Source organism: Schistocerca nitens, chromosome 10 (genome assembly GCF_023898315.1).
Source record: "Schistocerca nitens isolate TAMUIC-IGC-003100 chromosome 10, iqSchNite1.1, whole genome shotgun sequence".
Taxonomy (NCBI): domain Eukaryota; kingdom Metazoa; phylum Arthropoda; class Insecta; order Orthoptera; family Acrididae; genus Schistocerca; species Schistocerca nitens.
Window position 1 is genome coordinate 187,979,507 of NC_064623.1, and position 15,282 is coordinate 187,994,788.

Genomic DNA, 15,282 nt, shown 5'->3' on the forward strand with positions numbered 1-15,282 from the left:
ACACTTAAATCTGTACTAGATGTTAACAAATTCCTCTTCTGTAGAAACGCTTTCCTTGCCATTGCCAGTCTACATTTTATATCGTCTCTACTTCGACCATCATCAGTTACTTTGCTCCCCAAATAGCAATACTCCTTTACTACTTTAAGTGTCTCATTTCCTAATCTAATTCCCTCAGCATCACCCGACCTAATTCGTTTACATTGCATTGTCCTCGTTTTGCTTTTGTTGATGTTCATCTTATATCCTCCTTTCAAGACACTGTCCATTCCGTTCAACTGCTCTTCCAAGTCCTTTGCTGTCTCTGACAGAATTACATTGTCATCGGCGAACCTCAAAGAGTTTTTTTTTTCTCCATGGATTTTGATACCTACTCCGTATTTTTCTTTTGTTTCCTTTACTGCTTACGTGTATAGCAGAAAATAAACAGTCTTTTGTTAATCGCGTAGATTGATTACATCCCTATCGCCAGAGTAGCAGCTAAGGACGACGGCTGCCGAGTCACGCTTTCTCTGAGGAGCGCCGTTGCACACGGTGCACGGTCGGTGTTTTCGGAGCTGGCAGCCGGGCGGTCGCCTCTGCAAATAATACATGACGCGGCCGAGTGGAGCGGCGACGTGAGGTTATCGGCTGGAGGCGATGCGGCCCGTCTGCATGGTGGGGTAGAAACGGGCGCGGCGCGACAGATACGGGCCAGTGGGACCCGAGATGTGGTTCCTCGTGCTGCTGCTACTGACCGCCTCCGCAGCCGGCGGCCGCGTGTCGACGGCCGCGTCGTCGGCGCCGACCACCGCAGCCGCGGTCGAGGCCACCACCTCGGTGCCTTCGCGGTCCGCGAGGGCGTCCGCTCGAGTAGAGACGGTGAGTGACCAGCTGGATCTTCCCTCATCTACATCTACATCTACATCTACATGACTACTCTACAATTCGCACTTAAGTACTTGGCAGAGGCTTCATCGAACCACAATCGTACTATCTCTCTACCATTCCACTCCCGAACACCGCGAGGGAAAAACGAACACCTAAACCTTTTTGTTCGAGCTCTGATTTCTCTTATTTTATTTTGATGATCATTCCTACCTATGTAGGTTGGGCTCAACAAAATATTTTCGCATTCGGAAGAGAAAGTTGGTGACTGAAATTTCGTAAATAGATCTCGCCGCTGCGAGTAACGTCTTTGCTTTAATGACTTCCATCCCAACTCGCGTATCATATCTGCCACACTCTCTCCCCTATTACGTGATAATACAAAACGAGCTGCCCTTTTTTGCACCCTTTCGATGTCCTCCGTCAATTCCACCTGGTAAGGATCCCACACCGCGCAGCAATATTCTAACAGAGGACGAACGAGTGTAGTGTAGGCTGTCTCTTTAGTGGACTTGCATCTTCTAAGTGTCCTGCCGATGAAATGCAACCTTTGGCTCGCCTTCCCCACAATATTATCTATATGGTCTTTACAACTGAAGTTGTTCGTAATTTTAACACCCAGGTACTTAGTTGATTTGACAGCCTTGAGAATTGTACTATTTATCGAGTAATCGAATTCCAACGGATTTCTTTTGGAACTCGTGTGGATCACCTCACACTTTTCGCTATTTAGCGTCAACTGCCACCTACCACACCATACAGCAATCTTTTCTAAATCGCTTTGCAACTGATGCTGGTCTTTGGATGACCTTAATAGACGGTAAATTACAGCATCATCTGCGAACAACCTAAGAGAACTGCTCAGATTGTCACCCAGGTCATTTATATAGATCAGGAACAGCAGAGGTCCCAGGACGCTTCCCTGGGGAACACCTGATATCACTTGAATTTTACTCGATGATTTGCCGTCTGTTACTACGAACTGCGACCTTCCTGACAGAAAATCACGAATCCAGTCGCACAACTGAGAGATACCCCATAGGCCCGCAGCTTGACTAGAAGTCGCTTGTGAGGAACGGTGTCAAAGGCTTTCCGGAAATCTAGAAATACGGAATCAACTTGAGATCCCCTGTCGATAGCGGCCATTACTTCGTGCGAATAAAGAGCTAGCTGCGTTGCACAAGAACGATGTTTTCTGAAACCATGCTGATTACGTATCAATAGATCGTTCCCTTCGAGGTGATTCATATTGTTTAAATACAGTATATGCTCCAAAACCCTACTGCAAACCGACGTCAATGATATAGGTCTGTAGTTCGATGGATTACTCCTACTACCCTTCTTAAACACTGGTGCGACCTGCGCAATTTTCCAATCTGTAGGCACAGATCTATCGGTGAGCGAGCGGTTGTATATGATTGCTAAGTAGGGAGCTATTGTATCAGCGTAATCTGAAAGGAACCTAATCGGTATACAATCTGGACCTGAGGACTTGCCCGATTTGAGTTACTTCGCAACCCCTAAGGTATCTACTTCTAAGAATCTCATGCCAGCAGCTGTTCGTGTTTCAAATTGTGGAATATTCCATTCGTCTTCCCTGGTGAAGGAATTTCGGAAAACTGCATTCAATAACTCCGCTTTAGCGGCACAGTCGTCGGTAACAGTACCACCGGAACTGCGCAGCGCAGCATAGCGCTCCCGCGCCCGGCTACGGTCATCGACAATGCAAGGCTTTTGGCTACCTCAGGTTATTTCCTGTGGAAGCGTGAACTCTGCCTGAAGCAGCTACCACAGTATATGAGGGCTCTACCCCAAATAAACACCCCCATCTTACATGTAGTCTTCAGACCGAGGTCTCGTGTAATGCGGTTCCCCATGTTAGTCCGTGGTCTACCAGCCTGTTCTTCAGTGTGAATCCTAAACGATAACATTTCTTTGGCGAACTCGCTCTTATCTAGCCACGGAAGAAGGAAGGTTAGGGTTTGACTGAAACTTCCTGGGAGATTGTGTGCCGGACCGAGACTCGAACTCGGGACCTTTGCCTTTCGCGGGCAAGTGCTCTACCAACTGAGCTACCCAACCACGACTCACGCCCCGTCCTCGCAGCTTTACTTCTACCAGTACCTCGTCTCCTACCTTCAAAACTTTACTGGTTCGCAGGAGAGCTTCTGTAAAGTTTGGAAGGTAGGAGACGAGGTACTGGCGGAAGGACTGGCTGTGAGGACGGGGCGTGAGTCGTGGTTGGGTAGCTCAGTTGGTAGAGCACTTGCCCGCGAACGGCAAAGGTCCCGAGTACGAGTCTCGGTCCGGCACAAAGTTTTAATCTGCCAGGAAGTTTCATATCAGCGCACACTCCGCTGTAGAGTGCAAATTTCATTCTAGGGTTTGACTTTCTGACGGCGACGAAGTTCAAAAATTGAGATTGGGGATTTAAGGGGGGTAGGACATCAAACGTGCCGACTTGGAGCAGGAGAGGCACCAGAGGACATTTTAATTTCCACTGTCTATACTTTTACAAATAAATTCATAAAACTTCGTCAGAATGACCAGGAAGGGTTCAGAATCCACACTCATAGCAGTGGAAGTTCGAAAACATAACGAAGTAATTTTTTTTACTTACTAATGGCAGCATTTGTTGCTATAGGTACACTTTTCTTCATAAGTGAGAGAGCTGGTTCGATGAATTTTGCACAGCATACAAACCATACTTAAAGGTGTGTGAAACTCTAGAATTTTCGAGATCTATTAAAAACTGTGATTAAAATTGAGGCAATTAACTAGAAAATTTGTGTTTTTTCTAAACATGAAATTTAAAATACAACAGATCATTCGTTTTTCATAAATTAAATAAATTCTAGAGTTTCATACATCTGTAAGTATGGTATGTATGCTGTGCAAAATTCATCGAAGAATCTCTCTAACTTATGAAGAAAAGTGTACCTATAGCAACAAATGCAGCCATTAGCAAGTGAAAAAATGTTATGTTTTCGAACTTCCATTGCAATGAGTGTGAATCCTGAATCCTTCCTGGTGATGCTGACAAAGGTTTATGAATTTATTTGTAAAAGTATAGACAGTGGAAATTAAAATGTCCTGTGATGCCTCTCAAAAAAATGGCTCTGAGCACTATGGGACTCAACATCTTAGGTCATAAGTCCCCTAGAACTTAGAACTACTTAAACCTAACTAACCTAAGGACATCACACACACCCATGCCCGAGGCAGGATTCGAACCTGCGACCGTAGCAGTCCCGCGGTTCCGGACTGCAGCGCCAGAACCGCTAGACCACCGCGGCCGGCGATGCCTCTCCTACTGCAAGTCGGCCCCTTTGACGTCCTACCCCCCTTAAGTCGGCTACACCATTTTCGATTTAATCAACCTGGCATCGCCGGCCACGGTGGCCGAGCGGTTGTAGGCGCTTCAGTCCAGAGCCGAGCGACTGCTACGGTCGCAGGTTCGAATCCTGCCTCGGGCATGGATGTGTGTGTTGTCCTTAGGTTAGTTCTAGGGGACTGATGACCTCAGATGTAAAGTCCCATAGTGCTCAGAGCCATTTGAACCATTTTTGAACCAACCGTGCATCTGCCTGTAGCGATTTAGGTAAACCACGGAGAACCTAACTGTGGATGGCTGGACAATCTATTGACAGTGATGTTTGGTTTGGGGAGCGCTCAACTGCGGAATCATCAGCTCTCGTACAAAGTCCCAATTTTTACACAGTCCAATCTGGCAACTGTCACGAATGACGATGGTGATGATGATGAAAGAGGAGGACAACACAAACACCCAGTGCCCGGGCAGAGAAAATCCCCAACCCGGCCGGGAATCGAACCTGGGGCCCCGTAATCCAGAGGCAGCAACGTTAGCCACCAGACACGAGCTGCTGACAAAAATCTCCAGGATTCACGTCCAGTTCGTTCAGTGTACGACCTTGACCCCTGGCTCTAACGACATTGTCGTCGACGGACAATTAAACCCAGATCTTTCTAAAGGCTCCCATTTACGATCAAAGTTGTTGGTCAAATTCGCTCTTATCTATCCACGGATATGCCAATCAAGCCCGTAGGCGATCCAACAAGTTTTTCAGTTTAACCTCGCCTTTGAAGCAGAGGCTGCGTGTACACTGTATTTCGACACTTGTGGCTACGAATGCAGATAAAACATTTCTGGCACTGACTCCGGCACAGCCTTTATGGAAAAAGAAGAAGAAAACAATCGCTGGTGCAGGAGACGGCTTAACATGAGAGAGAAATGTGCACTGAAAACCTGTTAAAGGCAATGTTACACTCGGAAGATGACGATCGCGTGAACTTTCTCCAAATAGACAGTGAAGCTCTTAATAACTTGTTTAGAATCACTTCACCCTCGTACTGGAAGAAATGATGCAAGTATGCGAACAGTTATACTCTTCTACTTGGTCCTCTAATAACGGTTAGTTGAAAAACATCATCGTGGGAGCATATACCCTACATCGTCCGTTGAAGAACTGGAGAGCTTACGTTTTATTTTAACACACTCCCGCTTGCATCTTATGTGCAGAATACTGACGGTCTTTTTAACTTCTTTCTGCGTGATACCAGGAATATCGCGGGAAAAGACGCGACACCTCGACTATTTGGTAACTGCTAGTGCAGTTTTATTTTTACCCTTGATCGTAATTTCGATAGTTGTGCAAACTGACGATAGATTGTAATAAAACTCATTTTCACCAAACATATGCGACGAATCAACACAAACAACGTTTGCATGTTGTCAAATTATCCATCAACCGAAATTCCTCTCAAATATGACAAGCACGTTCTGTATTTGGCTAACAGTACCGTTATTTATTTATTTTGAGTCGTACATTTTCTGACTAGTTATAGGGGGTCCGCCATGAATTCCTTTCCTGTGCCAATCTATTCATTTCACAGTAGCATCCTACCTCCTCAGTTATCTGCTGGATGTATTCCGATCTCCGTATTCCTCTAAGCTTTTACCCTCTACAGCTCCCTCTAGCACCACGGATGTTATTCCGGTTATCTTAACACATATCCTATCAACGTGTCCATTCTTCTTGTCAGTGTTTTCCATATTTTCCTTCCGTCGCAGATTCTGCGAAGAACCTCCTCATTCCTTACCTTATCACTGCACCTAATTTTCAACATTCTTCCGTAGCCTCACAAGTCAAAAGCTTCGATTCTCTTCTGTTCCGGTTTACCCATAGTCCGTGTTTTGCTACTATACAATAAATATTCGCAGAAATTTCTTCCTCAAATTAAGGCCTATGTTTCTTACTGGTACATTTCTCTTGGCCAGGAATGCCCTTTTAGGCAATGCTAGTGTACGTTCTACATCCTCCTTGCTCCGTCCGTCATGAGTTAATTTACTACCTGAGAGTAGAATTTCTTAAGTTCATTTGCTTCGTGATCACCGATTCTGATGTTAAGTTTCTCGCTTTTTTCATTTCTGCTACTTCTCGTTACTTAGGTCTTTCTTCTGTTTACTCTCTGTCCATGTTCTGTAGTCAGTTGAGTCTTCATTCATTCTACAGACCCTGTAATTCCTTCACTTTCTCTGAGGACAGCAATTTCATCGGCAATTCTCATAATTGCATCCTTTCAGCTAGAATTTCAATCTCACTCTTGAGGTTTTATATTCGTCGTTGTTTCCTAGATGTATAGATTCAACAGTAGGTACGACGGACTATATCCCTGCCTTACACCGTTTTTGATCGTTCTTCGTCTTCCTCTTGGTTTTTGTACATATTGTAATTACCCATCTTTTCCTATAGCTTACCCCTGCTTTTTTTCAGAATTCCGAACATTATCCGCTATTTGACATTGCAGAACGCCTTTTCCAAATCGACAAATCCTATGAACATATCTTCATTTTTCTTCAGTCTTGCAACCGCAACGTCAGAACTCGCTCAGTGGTGCAGTTACTTTTCCTAAAGCCAATCGTCATCCAACAGATCCTCAATTTTGTTTCCGTTCTTCTGTATGTTGTTCATCTCAGCAACTTGGATGCATGGGATGCTTATCAGATTGTGCGATATTTCTCGCACTTGTCGCCTCTTGCTATCTTCGGAATTGTGTGGATTACGTTTCTTCCAAAGTCTGATGGTATATCGCCAGTCTCTGGATAAAGTCATATCTAAACAAAACAATATAGAAAGTTTACTTAATAATTCAATCAATGTAGTCCAGTGACATAATTCTGACCGGTGAGAAATTCCATTTGGGTTTCCTCAGGGTGCAATTTTAGGTCCACTATTGTTCATCACATATGCAAATGACCTTCATCTAATATGCGACAAGCATAGTTCTTTTGCAAATAATACTAGTATCGCAATTAATCAGGTATACATACAAAAACAAAAAAAAATAGTAAAAAAGTAGTTCAAAGTATCACTGACCCGTTTCTGCACATGGTTTCTCCTTCAATTTTGAAAGAGACATAACATATTCAGATCTGCACATCTGTAGGTACTACACCAACGATAAGTGTAACGCAAGATGAGGAAATAATAAATATGATGTAAATTGCAAAATTCTCAGGTCTCCACACTGATGAAAATTTAAACTGGAAAAAGCACATTTTGGAACTCTTAGTTCCAACACGTTTGCGCTTAGAATCATTGCAAATTGTATGGAAATACAAATCAATAAGTTGACATATTTTACAAACTTAATTCAATAATGTCACATTGAATAATTTCCTGGTGTATCTCATGCTTAAGAAAGAAACTCTTCATTACTTAAAAACGTGCTGTAAGAGTAATATACGGTGCACACAGACGATCATCTTGTAGACATATTTTTAAAGAACTGGGCATTCTGGTTACTACTTCACAGTACGTTTATTCCCTCATGAAGCTTGTTGTAAATAATCCACTGCAGTTCAAATGGAACAATGACGTATATAATTGCAGTACCTAAAAAGAAAATGACATTCATTACTCCACATTAAGAGTGTTTTTAGCACAAAAAGGGGCGTAAATGCTGCAACAAGAATTTTTGATAACTTACTGGGAGATATAAAATGTCTGACAGATAGCAAAGTAAAATTTGGAAACAAACTAAAGAAGCTTCTCCTTGTCAAGACTTTCAATTTTGTACAAGAATTTCTATTACTGTAATGTGTAAATGGTGGTGGGGAGGAATCTCTAATTCATACCTATAGATATTTTTAAAAAAGAAAAAACTGCTTTATATATTTTCAACATTTAGCAATATTCAAAAATTAAGTTTTGATGTGTATTTAAAATGACTCGTTCCAGAATATTATTATTTGTCGTGCAAATGATGCACGGAACATGAAACTAACTAACTAACAAATTCTTTCCAACGCACTGTCAGCTCCGTTCAACTGTTCTTCCAATGCCGCCTGTGACAGAACTTCAACGTCATCGGCAAACCTAAAAGATTTCGGTTCTTGTCCATGCACTTTAATCCCCTTTCCAGATTTCTCCTTAGTTTCCTTTACTGCTTGTTAACTGTGTAGATTCAATAACGTCAGGGAAACGTTACAACTCTATCGCACTCCCTTCTGATTTATGACTTTCCTATCATGTCCTTCGACTCTTAACTGCAGTCTGGTACATGTATGACCTAGACAGCGGGAATTTCGCCAGCGCTCTCGCTATGTCCCACATTTCGAAATCCAGTGCTACATCTAAATCCACACTGTGGAAAACTCTGTGAGGTGCTTGGTAGAGGATGCGTTTCGCCCATTTTCATTAAGTATGGTGCACAGAAAGAATGCCTCTGAGCGCGCTGTAATTGAGAATAATTACAGCTTCTCGTTCGTAAGAAAGTGATATGTGTGAGTCTGAGCTAAATTCTGGTGTTCTAACAATGTTGTAAGTAGTCTTTGAAAGTATCTAATGGAAATTGTTTAATGATGAGAGGTTGCGGAATGTATCTAATAAAATGAAAATGATTTGGTAATTTCTAATTAAAAGAACTTTGAACATTGACAATATTAAATGAAACTAACCTTGTCGTGGAAACGCTCACTCGCAGTGACTATACATTTCGTGTCAACATCTAGTTTATTTCACTGCGCAACAAATGGGTTGTGTAATTAGGCTCTGACATTATCTTACCTGCAACGGACGTTGTAGCGTTGATGCCAATGACAATGCTGTTGCGACATAATAAGCTGAAAGAGAAAAGCACTGCACTTCGCGCTACAATTTACCACGTATCGATAAAGACCTCCCAACAGTAAAATATAATAAATATATCACTGACATTTAGTGTAACCTCTCCACAGATAAAAAAAATATTTCTAATAACCTCCCAACAGTAAAAAATATAATATTTAATTCACTGAGACTAACCTCCTAATTAAAATAGATAACCTTTCAATAATTGACTGTGAATTTAAACTGGTAAATTTTGGACGTCAGCAGCGCTGCGTCATGGCCCTGAAAGATCATTCCGAATAAATTGAAAATTCTTACCTCAATAAGGTCGCCGGATAACGCGTATACACTCCTGGAAATGGAAAAAAGAACACATTGACACCGGTGTGTCAGACCCACCATACTTGCTCCGGACACTGCGAGAGGGCTGTACAAGCAATGATCACACGCACGGCACAGCGGACACACCAGGAACCGCGGTGTTGGCCGTCGAATGGCGCTAGCTGCGCAACATTTGTGCACCGCCGCCGTCAGTGTCAGCCAGTTTGCCGTGGCATACGGAGCTCCATCGCAGTCTTTAACACTGGTAGCATGCCGCGACAGCGTGGACGTGAACCGTATGTGCAGTTGACGGACTTTGAGCGAGGGCGTATAGTGGGCATGCGGGAGGCCGGGTGGACGTACCGCCGAATTGCTCAACACGTGGGGCGTGAGGTCTCCACAGTACATCGATGTTGTCGCCAGTGGTCGGCGGAAGGTGCACGTGCCCGTCGACCTGGGACCGGACCGCAGCGACGCACGGATGCACGCCAAGACCGTAGGATCGTACGCAGTGCCGTAGGGGACCGCACCGCCACTTCCCAGCAAATTAGGGACACTGTTGCTCCTGGGGTATCGGCGAGGACCATTCGCAAGCGTCTCCATGAAGCTGGGCTACGGTCCCGCACACCGTTAGGCCGTCTTCCGCTCACGCCCCAACATCGTGCAGCCCGCCTCCAGTGGTGTCGCGACAGGCGGGAATGGAGGGACGAATGGAGACGTGTCGTCTTCAGCGATGAGAGTCGCTTCTGCCTTGGTGCCAATGATGGTCGTATGCGTGTTTGGCGCCGTGCAGGTGAGCGCCACAATCAGGACTGCATACGACCGAGGCACACAGGGCCAACACCCGGCATCATGGTGTGGGGAGCGATCTCCTACACTGGCCGTACACCACTGGTGATCGTCGAGGGGACACTGAATAGTGCACGGTACATCCAAACCGTCATCGAACCCATCGTTCTACCATTCCTAGACCGGCAAGGGAACTTGCTGTTCCAACAGGACAATGCACGTCCGCATGTATCCAGTGCCACCCAACGTGCTCTAGAAGGTGTAACTCAACTACCCTGGCCAGCAAGATCTCCGGATCTGTCCCCCATTGAGCATGTTTGGGACTGGATGAAGCGTCGTCTCACGCGGTCTGCACGTCCAGCACGAACGCTGGTCCAACTGAGGCGCCAGGTGGAAATGGCATGGCAAGCCGTTCCACAGGACTACATCCAGCATCTCTACGATCGTCTCCATGGGAGAATAGCAGCCTGCATTGCTGCGAAAGGTGGATATACACTGTACTAGTGCCGACATTGTGCATGCTCTGCTGCCTGTGTCTATGTGCCTGTGGTTCTGTCAGTGTGATCATGTGATGTATCTGACCCCAGGAATGTGTCAATAAAGTTTCCCCTTCCTGGGACAATGAATTCACGGTGTTCTTATTTCAATTTCCAGGAGTGTATATCTGCTCCTATAAGAAATTTTTCTGGCACAGCCCAGTGCAATGCTGGCCGATAGATTTGTCATGTATAAAAGGAAACAACTGATTTTTCTTTACAATAATCAGTATGACCATGGATTGGACAAATTAGTAAAATCTTTAAATTGAGTTGAATGATTGTCAAAAGTTAATTTTTGTAAGAAAGATTATTATCAAGAGATTTCTTTTTAAAAGCATTTACATGGGACTTGATATAACAATACTACATATGCGCGAGGCTGTTTTTACCTTATACTACAATGCTCAGGCATCGCCATCGTTCCCCCACGACCGGCCCAGCTAACTCCACACACACACTGCATACAACACCTCTCGCTGGTCTGAGATTCTCTTATAGCTTACATATCGCAGGCAGCGCGTGAGCAATCCATCGAAACTACATCTGCTCGAGTGCGCTAGCAACAACCCACTCTTCGTTCTGTTGATTTGCTAACAATGCTCACTGCATTCAGAATGGATTCAAAATGTATGTCATTTAAGAAAATTGAGAGGATCATTATAAGTTAAAAACAGAATGAGATCAGGACTTATTTAACTTTGTCAAAATTTCATTTCTAGCATTTAAACTACGTTTAATAAAATTAGTCATGCTTTTAAACTCTATCACAGACAAGTATTGTTCTATAAAATTGCTATCATTTTTACTTTTAAGTTATAAAATCTACTAACAGAGGTTGATGGAACTTGCTAACATCTTGGACATATAATTGATAAATCGTCTCCATTAGCTAACACTCGAAATCACTGAACAGTCAAAATTAACAAACTACTGTAATCGCTAAATGTTTGCAAAGCAATGCGACGAATATCTTTTGCTTGCTGAGTCGTTTCTGCATGAAAATCAAATTCCGAAAATCATTCCTCCAATTCTTAGCTATTCTTAACTTCTCAAAATGTCTCATCGTCAAATCGGAACCACTTGCTCTGCCCCTGAGCTCCTCACCTAAGCCAATCCATCGCCTACACATCTCGTCCGAGACTCGACTATCACTCGCTCTCTCCTCTACTGCTATTCTGCCGACCGCACCCTATTTTACTCAACAGTGCCTCTTTTACTGTGGAAACTAAGTCCAAAGAGGCCTTAATGGTCCAACAGTACCGACCAGCCGCCATGTCATCCTCAGCCCTTAGGTGTCACCAGATGCAGAAAGGGAGAGGCATGTGGTCAACACACAGCAGTTTTCGCGAGCGGTGCCGCTACTTCTCAGTCGAGTAGCTCCTCAATTGGACTAACAAGGACTAACTGCACCCCGCTTGCCAACAGTACTCGGCAGACCTGTACGGCGATCCATCCAAGCGCTAGGCAACGCCGGCAGTGCTTCACTTCGGTGATGCGATGGGAACCGGTGTTACCATTCCGGCAAGGCCGTAGGCATACAAGAAATGGATACATTACAGTAAGTCGATGCAATAAAAATACAGTTGAAAAATTATTTTTTATAAATCAAATTTGTTGATGATATAAGTGTCACACATTGTGTTTCTCTAAGATTCTTCCATGCTTGAGATCAAAGTGATCTATAAAGTGTTTCTACATCATGGAAAGTAGGTCGTTGTCTGCTTACATGAATCTTTCATCTTTCGCGAAGAGAGTGACCTCTACTTTCATGCTTCTGCCGGTTCTCTTTCTTAAACATTTCAGTGATGCTCTTTGGTGAGTCAGACAAACCTCTGACTTTGTAAGACCTGACGTCGTTGGGTGAAATAGATACGGTGATCTGTATAAGTTGTGAAGATTTTAAGAGCGTTGATAACACTAAATAAAATTAAGATTTATTGTTTACCGGTTTCAGTTGGCTAAGTGCCATCCTCAGATCACTCTCATTAAAGAATCAGTCCCAGTATACAATCCTGGCCATAGTACCATCGTTACAAATAAGAGGACCAGTCCTGTTCGTCATCATCGATTTCGTCCAAATTTATGACATATGCAGTGCTCGGTCAGAAATGAAAGTTACAGTAGAGGATGGCGAAGCGTTTACAAAAACTAACATTTTTGGCGCTGGTCGTACATGGCATGAGACATTTATTGTAAGGTGGTATCCAGCCAGCGGTTGGCCCAGCGGAAACGGTACATTCGATAATCCGAGGGTCTTGGAGTCGAGTCCCAGCGCGGAAATTTCTATTTTTTTTATTTTCAGTTGTTACGTTACACTGCAAATAAACCGAAATAATGCTCAATATATTGCGTTTATTGACATTTCCATAAAAGATATTAATAGGAAAAGCAAAGGAGAACTTGAATGTGCAAATAAATTTCAGCAATGGATTGTAAAGTGTGCAGGAGAACTTCGTGTATAAAATTAGATACTTTTTTATTTTACATTTTATGGTTTACATGTGCTGGTGTGATATCCATCGTAAGGACAGGGGGGCAGTAATACTCTCAGATTCTTGCACACGTTATCAACTCCGCACTGTCGCAATTACATGGTTGTTTTAAAGTTTCTATAGTGAAACAAACTTTATTTACGTTCATAAAAGGTTCTCTCTCATAGCACAGTTAAGCATCATTTCGCCAAATATTGGTGAGGATAGATGACGATGTACAGTGGAATGTGTTCACGCTATGTGATTAATTTTCAAGCTTTTTGGTCGAGTTCTTTACCTGACGATAAAAACAGACATCGCAGGAAATGCACTAGCGAAGTGCATTTGGGTAGGGATACCATTCGCCCTGATATATCGGACCTTCCTGTCGCGACGTCTTGGCAAGACCCAATTTTGTTCCGATTTTGCAAAATACTGTTACGAGCTTCGCTCAAGTACTGAAGGACCGCCATCTGTTAGCCCTACATGTAAATGAAGCCTCAGTTGGTTTTATTTATATCAACAAGTCAACAGTCTTACGGTGCCAGATTAACAAAAAACTGACTTGCATGGAGTTTTATTAATACCTAAAAGCGTAAAAACGCTTGCTGAAAAGGTTGAAATCTTCCGAAAAATAGGGTGTACCAACTATTTCTGCAGCACAAATTCAATGTAATTGTGCTCCAATAAAAAGTAATTATATTAAATAAATTTTTTACTTCATTTCTACACCTCCATCTCAGAATGTCCCCACGAGGTCCCAGCTAGATATGGCAACCCTAATTTGGGGGCACCACTTTTATTCTGCACGATAGCAGTCCTTCTGAATCTTGAAAAATCTTGTCCTATAATTGTGGTTTTGTTTGTCCTTGCAACGAGTTAATTAACACAATAAATTTCTTCTCGTGCGAGTAGGGCTTCACCATAGTAAACTTCTTTTTCTGTAAGTCTATTGTACGTTTCCCAGATTTTAATGAGATAATGACGACATTCTTCAATTTTGCCTGGTACTCGTACTTTGGCTTTTTGAATCTTAGTATAAAAATTTTCCTTTGTCAAGATAGAACGCCAAGCAGTTACCTTTGGGATTTGACAGCCCCCAAGCGGTTGCCTGAACCTACAACTATCCCACCAGACATTATACTACACGCAGATAGCCTTAATTCTAAAGATACATCTACAGAGTTGTTTCATTCAATACCCATGTAAACTGTTTAACACCCGTACTAATTTCGTCGGCCTGTCGTTATCAACAGACCATAAATACTAAGCCTACTGCTGCATCGCGTCATGCTATGAGTCAAAAGATCCATGAGTCAGTCTTCGAGTGGGTACCTCATACAAATATTGACTCATAGCATGATCCGATGCGGCCACCGGCCCTGAAGTATTTGTAGGCTCTTGATAATGACTAAAGCGAATCGTGCTTTGCTAGCTGTCCGTAGAGCGCTTACCGGCGAAAGGCACACAGTTTATAATCTGTCACGAAGTTTCAATGACTACTCAGTTGAGATCGATATTGCCATCCAACATTTTACGCCAGCTTTGGCTAAAATAAAAACATATAATTAAAAATAGTTCACTGAAATGGTGCTCTCTACCGGCAACATGGCAAATATGGACAAATTCGGTAATGCACTCCTGCAGCCCGCAATTTAACTGAAGAACCAAAGAAACTGGTACACCTGCCTAATATCGTGTAGGGTCCCCGCGGGCACACAGAAGTGCCGTAACACGGTGTGGCGTGGATTGATGTGCTGCTGGAGGGAATTGACTCCATGAATCCTGCAGGGATGTCCATAAACCCGTAAGAGTACCAGGCGCTGCAGATCTCTTCTCAACAGCACGTTGCAAGGCATCCCAGATATGCTCTATAATGTCCGTGTCTGGCGAGTTTGGTGGCCAGCGGAAGTGCTTAAACTCAGAAGAGTGTTCCTAGAACAACCTCACGACGAGTGGGATGCCGTATTGTCCTGCTGGAATTGCCCATGTCCGTCGGAATGCACAATAGACATGAATGGATGCAGATGATCAGACAGGATGGTTACGTACGTGTCAGAGTCGTATCTAGACGTACCAGGGATCCCATACCACTCCAACTGCACATACCCCACACCATTACAGAGCCTCCACCTTTTTGAACAGTCCCCTGCTGACGTGCAG

The 15,282-nt window shown here is 43.5% G+C and overlaps 1 protein-coding gene across 1 annotated transcript in view; it reads left to right on the forward strand.

Moving 5' to 3' along the window:
* Positions 1 to 697: 697 nt before the first annotated feature.
* Positions 698 to 15,282, forward strand: part of LOC126209983 (uncharacterized) — a 300,774-nt gene continuing 286,189 nt past the window's right edge. The window contains exon 1 of the mRNA XM_049939093.1: positions 698 to 861. Coding sequence (XP_049795050.1) covers positions 709 to 861 — 153 coding nt within the window. The 5' untranslated portion in view covers positions 698 to 708. The remainder of the gene's footprint in view (positions 862 to 15,282) is intronic.